General features: G+C 30.4%; 1 protein-coding gene across 1 annotated transcript; it reads left to right on the top strand.

The window, feature by feature from the left end:
- The first annotated feature begins 2,745 nt into the window (after positions 1 to 2,745).
- Positions 2,746 to 12,721, top strand: LOC129969094 (uncharacterized). The gene is made up of 2 exons (XM_056083502.1): positions 2,746 to 3,122; positions 10,115 to 12,721. The coding sequence occupies exons 1-2, from the start codon at positions 3,023 to 3,025 to the stop codon at positions 10,867 to 10,869; spliced, it is 855 nt and encodes a 284-aa protein (XP_055939477.1). The 5' UTR covers positions 2,746 to 3,022; the 3' UTR covers positions 10,870 to 12,721.
- The last annotated feature ends 1,196 nt before the right edge of the window (positions 12,722 to 13,917 follow it).

Raw genomic sequence — 13,917 nt, forward strand, 5'->3', positions numbered from 1 at the left:
GCTTTTCCTTAAATAAATTTTTTGCGCTTAATATTATATTGTAGAGGGAAAAAATTGTTAAAAAATTAGAAAGCTTGTTTCCCATGTATCCTGCAGGTCAGCATTCTGAAATTTAATGTCATTCCATTCATTAGTTTTAGCCGTAGGTGCCTCCACGCAAAAAAGTTATTTTATCCCCCCCCCCTCTTCGTACATTTGGTGCATAAATCACTTGAAAAAAAAAGTTACGTTCTTTGATTATTTGAAACTAAAATGAATACTGGATGAAAAAAAAATCTCTACTACTAATAAAGATGAATATATGTGTATGTGTTTGTACTCTTCGGCACAGAACAGATGGAAATTTGCACTTCGGAGGGACTTTTAAGAAATTTTAATTAATTAAAAATTTAGTTGGTTTTGGCATTTTCAAAAATATTATTGCACAAATATAAATTTTACACTATTTCGAAATTTATTGATTTGTTTATTTTTGATGATACTAATTTAATAGTTGTGCTGAATGTTTCTGAATTCTAGCAGTTTTTTTAAAGATTTTTTTGTACCTTATTTCCAACGAGATATTATCCTGAAATTCCAACTATTTTTATTGTTTTTGTCAATATTTGATCGCATGATTTTCATTCATTATTAAAAGTTAAAGAAGTACTATTCTATTTAATATCTGTGTAGTTTACAAGAAGAATAAAAAAGAAAGTGAAGTTACAATACCGCGGAACTTAAAAAACAGATTCATTTACATTTTTAAGAGCTTTATGATGTTATCTGCTTGATCTCCATTAGAAAGGTTCATATACATAAAGAGCAAAACATATGTAAGACAATTAAAATAAATTGCTGTTCTTTCTGATAATTTAATGAAATCGTGGACATGAAGTTATATCCAAACGATTTATTTGAAATTAAATATACCAATGTCTCCGGCGAAAAAGCTGGTCGTGAAAGACAATTAATTAAAAAAGAAAGAAAGAGACACTTTGATAGTAATTCATGGTTTTAAATGAAACCATGGGTCACTAGAGATTCTAAAAATAACTGACTTTCAAGCAAAATTAAAAAAAAAAAAAAAAGAAAGAAAGAAAAGAGTAACTATTCTTATTTACTAACCTCCTTTGGCAACCATTTGATTCATTCAAGTAAATGTATGTAAGAATTTTAACTAAATATTTCATGTAACTTGTTCATAAAGACTTAATTAGCAAAATATTTTTTAATTTCAAATTTTGTAAGATATAATTCACACTAGTTTTGAAATCTTATGCTGTGTTTTCTTTATGTTATGCATTTCTTTAGTTTAATTTACGAGCATTAGTGTTAAAACACACACACACACATTAAAAAATTTCTACTCTTTTTTTAAGTGAGAACTTAATTATAAATTCAACGAAATTTTAAAAATTTTGTTAAAAACAAAACTTTATAGTTAAACCTTTTCAACACGAAAGAAATAAGCCGCATTTTCAATTCTTTTAATCCTTATATATGAGGAAAATGTCATGACGAAATATTGGTGGTAAAAAGGCAAAAGATTTGAGTTACTTTATAAGAACAAAAATATTATAAAATACACTTAAAAAGTTTTTTTAATATGTTTTAAAAATAGAAAAAAAATTATATTGCAAAAAAATGCTGTTATTGAAAAAAAAATTGAATTTTGAGATGGTTTTAAAATTATTTTTGCACTGCAACATTTTTGGAAGATATGGAAAAATAATGATAAAATTTCACTTAATATTTAATTCATTAAAATTCCAAAAACAAAATCGCTCCCAGATCCACATTCTCACTCTTCAAAATATATGTATGCAAAGTTTGGTTGTTCGAGATTCAAAAGGGCTTGGCCTGTGGAGAGCTGATACATGAGACACACGCACGCATTCATCTTCATTTTTAGTAGAGATTTTAATTATACTTGGTCTTAACTTCGTTATATAGTGCCTCTTCTAGTTGAAAAAAAAACTGTGTTGATATACCATTTTGATATAAATACAAGATGCAATAAATTAATGAATCTTTTTGCTTACATTTTTTTAACTACCAGTTCAAATGCAAACAAATATGCATGTCGATAGATAATCCAATAATGAATTTGATCCAAAAAAATTTTATAAGAATATCTGATGATGAAATTTGTTCTAAATTTTTTTTAAAATTTATTTATTGTATTGGCACCCAGATGCGATTCCGAAAATGTGTTTTTCAGACAAACTGAACATCCATAATGTTGAGTTTCGTCAAGAATTCCTCAATCGATTTTTTGTCAATTTCAGTTCTTTTTCCTATTCCGTTAAGAAACTCACACACACGCTCAAACGTTAAATCAAGCGCTATCGTTTTTATTCATTTTTTTTTCTGTCACATATATTTGCAAAGTTAAAACTACAGATTTTAAATTGCACATGATTTCTATTGACATCCATTATTTCAACAAGAAATGATTAATAAAATGACGATAATGGAAAGTGTTATCATAATGGGATACGTACTGCCATTTCGTGACGGATTTTACGTAAAAGACGTCAGCATATTAGATAAGCAGCGATTTCAATTGTCAAAAAAACCAGTTCGGAATAAATACTTTCCTGTTCTTCAGCCAAACGATTTTTTTTTAATAGCGTCATCTCAAAATGACGTTTCATCCTTTACATTGTTTTCACACTTCTTTACAATCTTTGCGCGTACTGTTAGCGCATGTGGAATAACTGATGAAATAATCGGAAATTTTTTTCAACATTCCTGTTTTCTTATCGATTAAGTTGCTTTTTTCTTGGGAATTTAATTAAATGATAAAAATGACACATCCATGAACTCGTAGTTTCAATTGCACCTGTTTACATTTCTGTTGTTTTTTCCCGGCTTTCCGTTTGATAATGCAATCACTTTTTACTACAAAGACGCGGATGTTCACAATGACTACACGCAATTCGAATTAATAACATGTTCTCTAGTGAAGAATCTGTTGGACTGCAATGCATTTTCTATGTATTTTATGTGAATCGAGAGGTCCTTTAACCACGCGCCGATGTATACGTGTTTCGAAAAAATAAAGTGCTGTTTAGTAAAGATTCTTTTGATTTCTAATGCGTTTCTATGGATTTTATGTGAATCGAGACAGCTTTTAGGTGAGTGTCTTTTACTTTTTCGTCTTGTTATCTTCTATTGTTATCGGTACCATGGTCCTTGCTGTACCAACAAAATATTAATTGGTGTGAAATTTTTAATTCATAAGATTTCTCTTTGATTTATTTTTCTTTCACGCCGATTTTAAAAATCTAAATATCATCCGTTTCTCAAAAATGGAATATTAATGATTTATTGTGAAAAGAAATTTTTATTCCCTATGAAGCTAAGTAAAAATATACATATTTTAAAGAGCTTTTTGTTGTTTGTTTGTTTTTTTAAAGAATGAGGGTTGTTGTTGTTGTTGTTGTCTGTTTGTTTCTTTTATGTTTCAGCATAGTGTAAATAATAACAACCAATATGCTCATCGTATAGACTATATGTAATTGCCTGGAATTTTTTTTTTTTTTTTTTTTTTTTTGACTAACCGTTTTTGGCTAGCAGATGATTCTCGAAATTAATGATTGCTGAAATTGATTAATTTTTGACTAACCGCTTTTGGCTAGCAGATGATTCTCGAAATTAATGATTGCTGAAATTGATTAATTTTTGACTAACGACTTTTGGCTAGCAGATGATTCTCAAAATTAATGATTGCTAAAATTGATTAATTTTTGACTGACCGCTTTTGGCTAGCAGATGATTCTCGAAATTAATGATTGCTAAAAAGTGATTAATTTTTGACTGACCGCTTTTGGCTAGCAGATGATTCTCGAAATTAATGATTGCTGAAATTGATTAATTTTTGACTGACCGCTTTTGGCTAGCAGATGATTCTCGAAATTAATGATTGCTAAAATTGATTAATTTTTGACTGACCGCTTTTGGCTAGCAGATGATTCTCGAAATTAATGATTGCTAAAATTGATTAATTTTTGACTGACCGCTTTTGGCTAGCAGATGATTCTCGAAATTAATGATTGCTAAAATTGATTAATTTTTGACTGACCGCTTTTGGCTAGCAGATGATTCTCGAAATTAATGATTGCTGAAATTGATTAATTTTTGACTAACGACTTTTGGCTAGCAGATGATTCTCGAAATTAATGATTGCTAAAATTGATTAATTTTTGACTGACCGCTTTTGGCTAGCAGATGATTCTCGAAATTAATGATTGCTGAAATTGATTAATTTTTGACTAACCACTTTTGGCTAGCAGATGATTCTCGAAATTAATGATTGCTAAAATTGATTAATTTTTGACTGACCGCTTTTGGCTAGCAGATGATTCTCGAAATTAATGATTGCTGAAATTGATTAATTTTTGACTGACCGCTTTTGGCTAGCAGATGATTCTCGAAATTAATGATTGCTAAAATTGATTAATTTTTGACTGACCGCTTTTGGCTAGCAGATGATTCTCGAAATTAATGATTGCTAAAATTGATTAATTTTTGACTGACCGCTTTTGGCTAGCAGATGATTCTCGAAATTAATGATTGCTAAAATTGATTAATTTTTGACTGACCGCTTTTGGCTAGCAGATGATTCTCGAAATTAATGATTGCTGAAATTGATTAATTTTTGACTAACGACTTTTGGCTAGCAGATGATTCTCGAAATTAATGATTGCTAAAATTGATTAATTTTTGACTGACCGCTTTTGGCTAGCAGATGATTCTCGAAATTAATGATTGCTAAAAATTGATTAATTTTTGACTAACCACTTTTGGCTAGCAGATGATTCTCGAAATTAATGATTGCTAAAATTTTTAATCATATATTTTATGTAACTTGGCCTTGGTAATTCCTTCAGCCATATACTTCTAAAACTTCAAATTTTGCTAGATATATAAATAATACTATTTTAGAAGCCTCATGTCGTTCTGTTTTTAACTATGGATTTTTACTTTCTCGTATACGTAGTACAGAGGAAACATAGTAATTGTCAGAAAATTCGAACTCGAGATCTAAGTTCGAAAAATATATTTTTGGAAAAGGTCTGACTGTGACATAGATAACTAATAGCGTTTTGATCTAGACGGATGAAATTTGGTATACGGTTTTTATACTAAATTTGTAGATTTCTAGCAAATGTTGAGCAAAATCTGCTCTGAGGAAGTCTCTCCAGCTGTTCGAATATAATTTAACACGATAACTATAAAACGAAGAGAATTAGATAAAATTCTATACATAGAATTAACATCTATAGTCTAGACGCAAATTAAATCTATTTGGCCAAATCCAAAAGGGATTGACCGTCTGTTAGTGTGTACTTTCAGAAACATGTAAAAATGATAACTCAAACATACAGTGATTAAATATATCTAATTTGTTATGCGATTTTGTGACTACAAATGTAGTTTTGTGTGAAATTTTTGTTTCAACCGGTTGAGAAAAAACCGACTAAAACACAAATTTGATTTTCGAACACTATTAACCGCATGCCAGTGATTCATCGCCAAGGATGACTCGATAGATTTAGTAAAAATCCTAAATTCACGCCGAAGGTTAGTATTTCGTAATATTGTACGTAATGCTATGCAAGGCGTTCTCTATGATAAAAATTTTTTAAGTATATGCGAGAAAGTTTTGGGAAGATTACACCCGCTGATTCTTATGTGCTGTCAACTTCTCTAAAATCCGTGAAAAAAACTTTACACTCTGCTGTATCCTTTTAATAATTTTTAATGTAAAATTTGACATTTTTCTTTATGTTAATAATATTTTAAATGCAAAAACAGATTTACTTTTTACAGATTCTTCCCAGAATTAAGTAAAATACATCTCTTGCCTTCCGGAAATCTTTGACAACAATGATTTGTTTTAAGAACAGATAGTTATTCGGATTATAAAACAACAGTGAAAAACATTTGACAATTTTAACAGTGACATTTATCAATAACTAATGTTTTCCACCAGAGTTCTTGTGTTTTTATACTATCGTTCGTGATGCATTTAATATTTGCGCAATTATTGTTGGAAAATATGTTTAAAAATTTTTTTAATTGGTCGAATATTAAAAAAATATTTATGAAATAAAAAACGGCATCATTGAAAAGACATTTTTTTTTTTTTAATTTTCAAATAATATAAAAATAATTTTTGTACTTTAATATTTTTGGAATTTGTTGCTGAAGAGCACCAAACATTTTGCTTAATTTTTGATTAAAATTCTAAATAAAATGTCAAAAAAAATTGTCTCTCACCGTCTAAAGTATATGTAACAAATATGGTAGTTCTAAGGTGTGTTTCAAATTTTTAGGGACACCATATAAAAACATAAAATCGGAATAATATATACCTAATATCTGTAAAAACTTCTTTGAAAAACACGAAAAATTAAATATAATAAATTAATCTAAAATAATTAAATAAATATCAATGCTAATAAAAGAAGAAAATAGAAAAAAATGCCAAATTTGTGTTTCAAATTTTTTGGGACAGCTAGATGAGATGGTATACAAATTCAAGTTAAATCTTTATTATTGCTCATTTTCATTTACTACCAGTTGTTTTAATAACTTAAAAAGCTTATATTGAAAACGCCCACGTTAGTACTTAATTTTTTGCCGAAGAAATATGACTACAGGTAAATGGTTATCAGATCTTGAAAAAGGCCAAATAAAAGCTCATTACAACGAAAAAAAGTCTTCGAGAAATATTGCAGTCCTCATAAAACGTTTAAAACGTGCTGTGGAAAATTATGTGAAGCAGTTAAATGGGAAATCAACTGCCATTCAAAAGCGAGGACCTAAGCCAAAGCTCGATTCACGTACCCGCAGGAGAATTATTCAGAAATGTGTAAATGGAAAATCATCAGTACGAAAAGTAACAAAAGAATTGAAACTGGGATGTTCTTACACTACTGTTTGGAGGTCAATCAAGAGAAATAAAAACATGAAATATGCGAAAAAGGCTTGCAAACCACCACTTGCCAAACAACACAAATTACAACGTTTATCCTGGGCAAAGGAACACATGCATTTCAAAGATGAGTGGATAGAAGTCATGTTCAGCGACGAGGAGAAGTTTAATCTAGATGGGCCAGACGGTTGGAGATATTACTGGCATGATCTAAGAAAAGAACCAGAGATTTTCTCCAAAAGACAAATGGGCGGTGGATCTGTTATGATTTGGGGAGCTTTTAGCTTCAATGGTACATGCGAACTGGCATTTGTGAATAAAAGAATGGATTCTGATCGATACCAAGAAATGTTACAAACACATTTACTTAATGCAAGACCTGAAATATGTGGTCCAAATTGGACTTTTCAACAGGATAATGCATCTATCCACAGCTCAAAATCAACAAAAAAGTGGTTTAGAGATAACAATGTGAAAGTTATGGATTGGCCAGCCAGAAGCCCCGATCTAAACCCCATTGAAAATCTATGGGGTCTTTTGGCAAGAACAGTTTATGAAGGAGGGCGCCAATTTCATTCGAAAATGCAGCTTCAACAAGCAATAATGGTATTCTCTGGATCCAACACTTCTTCAGAACCTAATATATTCCATGCCAAACAGAATATATGATGTCATCAGAAAAAATGGTGCTAATATTGAACGGTAAAAAAGTTTAATTTGAAGTTTTGAAGCTTTTAATTCCACTGTCCCTAAAAATTTGAAACACAAAATTTGTGCTACTCTTTTTTTTAGTCATTTCAAAGTTGAAATTTATTTGTTTAATCTAAATTATCTTAGAATATTTATTTTTGTTATTTATTTAACTTATTTCAGAAATAAATGACAAATATTTATTATTTACGCTTTTATTTTCATTTTTACTGGTGTCCCTAAAAAATTGAAACGCACCTTAGATTAAACTAGTCTGCAGAGCGCCAGCACATAAGCACACATTCATCTTTTTTTATTATAAACTAGCCGCCTTTGGCCACCAGCCGGTTCGCCAATCTTAATGCTCGTTAAAATTTTAATAATTAAATATATTATGTAATTCCTACTTTAATGGCTTCTTCATTAAAATATTTTAAAACTTCAAATTTCAATTCACCCGTAATATTATAAAGGCCTTCAGTCATAACGTAATCTGTATCTCTCTCATTTTCTGTTAGCTCCCGTAGAATTTATGCTTTAAATTAAAGTGGAAAGGAATAATCTGCAATTAATCTAACAATATTTGTTACTGAAACAAAGCATTTTTTTTTTTTTTTTTTTTTTTTTTTTTTGTAATATGATTACTGAAAACAGAATCACTGAGCATTTTAAACCTTATGGGCACTAAAGAATATCTTTCTTAATTTATGTAATATCTCAAGAATTTGTCAACAAAATTTTTTCAGATTCATCATGAGCAGGTCTATTAATTAACAATGTTTAATTTTAAATGCTTACAAAAGCATACAACTAACTTAAAAATAATTTAAATCTAGTCCGCTTCCGTTGAAAATAGATGTAAACAATCAGAACACAATGCGCATGCGTGACGCCAGTTACGGTAACGCAAATGCGTGAATTTTTCTACGCCAGTTGGAGTAACGCTATGCAGATTAGAAATTTTAAATTTCATTTATTCTGTTTTATTTGAATTCAAAAGTACTTCAGAATGAATCTGAAAGATCGATTCATTAACAACGTTTAATTTTAAATGCATCAAGCATTAAGAAAATAAACAGAATCGTTTGAAATAATCGGCCGAAAAATGTTAAGCCTAAGCCTCATTAGCGTGGGGGGAAAAGACTGAAGCCTTACTCATTTGGCGGTGGGGAAATGAAGATTTTTTTTGGTCTTTAATTAATAATTAAAATTCTAATGAAAATTTCCAAAAAAAAGGGGGTCCCAGGTGCACATTCCCGACCTCCAAGGTATACATGTACCAAATTTGGTAGCTGTAGATCAAATGGGGCTTTCCTATAGAGCGCCAACACACACACACACATTGAGCTTTATATTAGATAAAGACTTATAAATTTTTCTTGCCATTCATATATATACTTTGGTATAACAAAATATATATGCGTGTAAAAATTTGGATTTTAAAGAAATTTTTATTGAATCTGCAAAATTAAGATTCCCGATATATATGGGGGGGGGGGAGGAGTTTTTGTCCCGAATAGCAATCCTCTTTCAAAATACCGATTTGTGTAATTCTAAAATGTCATGCATTTACATCATTTTTCACCGATCGCATGCAGATCATTCAAGGCTAGCTTTCACGAAAAAATAAAATTATAATCTCGTTTTATTTAATTTACAAAACTTCTTAATGCGCAGTTGCAAAGAATTAAATGTTTATATTTTGCGTTTTAATGTGCATAGTATTGGAAATCGCAGAAAACTAGGCCTCGTAACTCGTGAATTTCGACGTTTTAAGCGTCCTTGAGCGTCTATCCATTTGTGGAATCCGTAATCGAAATAAATCAAAAAACTAAAAGCGTAACAAGAATGAAAATTGGTATGTGGTTTTTTACACCGATATGTGAATGGGATTTACACCAAAATTTAACAGAAATATGTTGGGAAAGTTTTTCTGTGTCCATTTGTGTGCATGTGAACACTGTTATTCAAAATTACAATACTCAAGTTATATAGAAGTTATCCGTTAATTTTACACCAGAATTATAAATCTGAGGTCATTTCTAGAGCTTTCTTCGTGAACAAAACTTCAAAGACAGAACTACTTCACTTATGTTTCTGGGATTCATATAAGTTTCCTGACTGGATATGATGTCATACACAATTTTGCAGAAATATATCTTAATTTCTTACAGCGATTGAACCATAATTCTTGCGTTTTCTAGAACCTTCATTTTTGTTATCAAATTCTTTCCCGAGGTCCAGAGTCATTAACTTATCAACCATATGACCATCTGTGAATCTTTATTTTCAGCGGTGAGACTAATATTGCAAGAAAGTAATATTACAGATTCCTGGCAATTTTTATTGCATGATTTATAATCGCATTTCACATGTGTTTTGCATGACCGTCGATTAAGTGATGACCTGTACAAGACACATGTTTATGTAGTTGAGGCAAACTGTGTAAACAGACTGTTCTTGTTGTTTAGTAATGTATTTTTTCTTTTATTTTAGGAATTGGTACAAGACTGGCATCCAGTGATGATGGCGAATACATTCACACTTACTCATCATGGAAAACAGCTGGAGTTAACGCAGGAAATAACAACATGGATAACGATTTTCGCCCTGGAAATCATTTCATTCCTTTTCAAATATGGGTTACGATTATGATCAGCCTTTTCGTCTTCATTTTAATGTTATGTTATTGCTGTATTGCCTGGGAAATGCGTCGGAGACGTCTGTGGAGCAACGTGGATGTTAACCCCTCTCAAACTGTAGGCCCGTGGAGCAACATGACTCCGTATCCTTCTCAGCCTGCAGGGCAATGGAGCAACGTAAATGCGAATCCTTCTCGACCTCAAGGCTTATGGGGCAATGTAAATGCGAATCCATCTCGTCCTGTAGATCAGTGGAACAACATGACTGCGAATCCATCTCGTCCTGTAGATCAGTGGAACAACATGACTGCGAATCCGTCTCAGCCTGTAGGCTTGTGGAGTAACATGAATCCGAATCCCTCTCGACCTGTAATGCCAGTAGCTCCTCCAGGGCTTCAAGAAAACTTCCGAACACTTGTTGACGGTAATGATGGCCGAATGCCTATTGGTGGCAGTGATGTTCCTCCCGAGTACTCAGCAGTTGTTACATCGCAAGAGACCATGATGGCAATCGCTAGTGATAACAGTCATCGATATCCAAGAGTGGTTGGTGGAAGGAAAGCGGAATCACCTCCCCCAGATTATATGACAGTGGCACCTTTCAAGTGAAGCTAGTTTTTATCCATAGAATTGGCAACTGCTTATTATGAATGGCCTAGCAAACGTAAATGGCTTGCTTTTACGCACCGTAATGCTTATGGCTGTTCGTTTCCTTAGTGATACTTAGTATTTAAAAGTGATACCAAAGGATTTTGGACTCATGAACCTCACTGGATTGGTGAAGGTTTCAATGGCGTAGCAAGGGTAATTGTTATCCAGATCACTATTCTTGCGGGCCAAAATACATGGATGTCTAATCTTATAGGTCAAAATGCCCATAAACTTAAAGTATTCCTAATGTCATTTAAAATTGACAAAAATGCACTTAAGTTTTTGAATGAATTTGATACTCGGGATATTTACACTCTTTTGCCTTCAGTTGCACTGGCACTGTTTTTTAATGTGATTTTTTATTGGATGAAGGATTTAAGTCCTAAATTGTATTAAATATTGTATTATATATCTCATGTTATGTATTTTACATTGAAAGCTTTGACTCTTAAAAATTGATGGTGAAAATCCGAGATTATTTAAAAACAACAAGCCAATTGCCAGAGTGATATGTATTTGAAAATGAAGTTATTTTTATAGATAATCAAATTCAAAGTATTTAATAAAAGTAAATATTAAAAATATAAAGTTATTTTTTATAGATAATTCAAGTAAAGTAACAATCACAAAAGCATTTGAAATATGATAAATTGGTTGATTTTAACTGAGGCCTAAATTCAAGAAATAAAGAAAAAAAAAAATCCTGCTATTTTCTAGTCTAAGAAGGAAGGATATAAGTCAAGAATACTTCCTATTTTATTGCTGATATATTTGTTTGGAAATCAGTGCATCTATTGCCAATCCAGTTAAGCTTTTCTGAAAAATACCATTCATATTGAGTAATTCAGAGTTAAGAAACATTCAATTGAATTTCAAAATTGAAGCAACCATCTTTGTAAATTAAACAAAAATACATGACTAAAAATTCATTTAAAATTATTTGAAAATTGTTCTTAATAATGGGCAATCTAGGCCCTATTAAAATTCCATAAAATTTTAAAATAAATTATGCATTTTTTAAAATTATAGATTGTTGTTTTTCTCTATGTCTTTGCAATCAGCTGTTGTTGTTCGTAAGCGCATTTATATATATTTAAAAGGATCTAAGCTACTAGGAACCTTTTGCTCGATGTAGATTTTGAAAGTTATTTTAGAAAAACTGGGAAAAAATTTGAAAACGTTTTTAAATGCTAAATCAGAAATGCTTGATATTAAATCAAAAAAATATCCAGGTCCTAAAATTCATATTACTTTAAAAGTGTTCTTTTCTCAAATGAATTACTATTGATTTGGTTTTGTTTGGTGGACTACATTCATTTCGGAATTCTTTTAAATAATGAATCCGAAATTTATGAAATAGTAATTGGTTCGTAGCTTATAGCTGCATTAGTTTATACTATAAAATATTCATTCTTAATTTGTCAGGATATATTGTTCTTTTCCAAATTGTATGAGATCAATTACAAGATGCATTTAAGTCAAAGTATATTTTATCTTTTATCATGCCAATGAAATCAAGTTCAATTATTTCAGAATTATTTTTGACTAGTCATCTTGACTTTAAATATTATCAATAAAATATTGTTCAGAATGTTTACATGAATTAAGAGTTTACAACGCTGTTGCTTTATGAAGTACAGTAAACTTTCGATTATCTGAGAAGTTGCTGGTTCGACAACCGAAGATATTTCTCAACAGGTCTAAAAAGAGCACACATCAAAACGAAAATGCTTTTGACTACTTTTTAATTACAATAGTGGATTTACATGTAAAATTATGAATTACAGAATAAAAACAGGTATATACAAATTTGTATTCATTCACTCTGTTTATTAAAAAAATCTCACTTTTTGTTAAAAGTACCACTTTTTTTAAATTTTGGATTAGCCGCCTTTAGTGACCAGTTAAACCGCCAAGATTTATTTCGCTAAAATTTTCAATTAAAAATTTAATGCAGCTTGAAAAATAAGCGTCTCTTTCTTCATCAGGGTGAAATATTTGTTGCAATAATATAAAAAGATTTGAGTGTATTCAAAACATGAAAAGATTTAACTTTTAATAAACTTTAAAATAATTTTAAATGTAGACTAACTTTACAACAATTTAAATTAACATCATTGAAAAGATTTTTTTTTTATTATCATGTGAGAACATGATGTTGCTTTGGTTAGCGGGTTTTGAAGCTCGAAATCGCGAAGGCAATGAATATTGAAGCTCGAAATCGCGTAGGCAATGAATAACGTATAAATGGCAATTTTCATTATCTTTTAATCGCATATATATTTTTACCTGCTTTTACCAGCATTGCATTATTATTATGTATGCTTCTTTGAAAGCAAATGTAAAAAAATAATAATGTTCTCACATGATAACGTGAAATTTCCGATCGTAGATATCATTTTAATTTTTCTCCAGTTTTTATATTTGCAACGTGTGTAAAAGTGTGATGGAATACGAAAAAGACACGAAAAGATTATGTTGATTTGTAAAATGGTTTAAGATGATATATTTTTTAAGATATTTTAATAAACTCATTTCTGTATTATAATACTTCTGGCAGTTATAAGAAAGGAATGTCAATTTCGTTTAATTTTTAATTAATTAAAATTTTAAGGCTATTTCTCCAGGGACCAAATTTTCTACTTTCCAAAATACATCTGTGCCAAATTTGGTAGCTCAAGGTCTACCGACCAATCTAATTGAGCGCCAACACAGATACGCACATTCTTTTTTATTATTGGAGAAGATAGAATTTTTACATACATAATTTAAGGATTAAGAATCCTGGATAATATATGAAGTAGAATATTCACGTATTATCTATGATTCTATCTGTGCATTCTCATGCAACCATCACAGATAATCGAGAGTTTACTGTGTGTCGAAAAATTATAGTTTTTGTGGAATTGAGAAGAGAAATTATATGTACGTGTGCAATTTGTAAATAGCTTTATTTGTTGTAATAAAAGCTTTCTTAATATCTCGAAAAAAAGTGTGAGAATTTTT

Source organism: Argiope bruennichi, chromosome 5 (genome assembly GCF_947563725.1).
Source record: "Argiope bruennichi chromosome 5, qqArgBrue1.1, whole genome shotgun sequence".
NCBI lineage: Eukaryota > Metazoa > Arthropoda > Arachnida > Araneae > Araneidae > Argiope > Argiope bruennichi.

Coding starts and splice junctions, on each gene's coding strand:
- LOC129969094 (XM_056083502.1), top strand. CDS start 3,023: ATGTATACGTGTTTCGAAAAAATAAAGTGCTGTTTAGTAAAGATTCTT. Junction 3,123..10,114: donor TGAATCGAGACAGCTTTTAG/GTGAGTGTCTTT, acceptor CTTTTATTTTAG/GAATTGGTACAAGACTGGCA.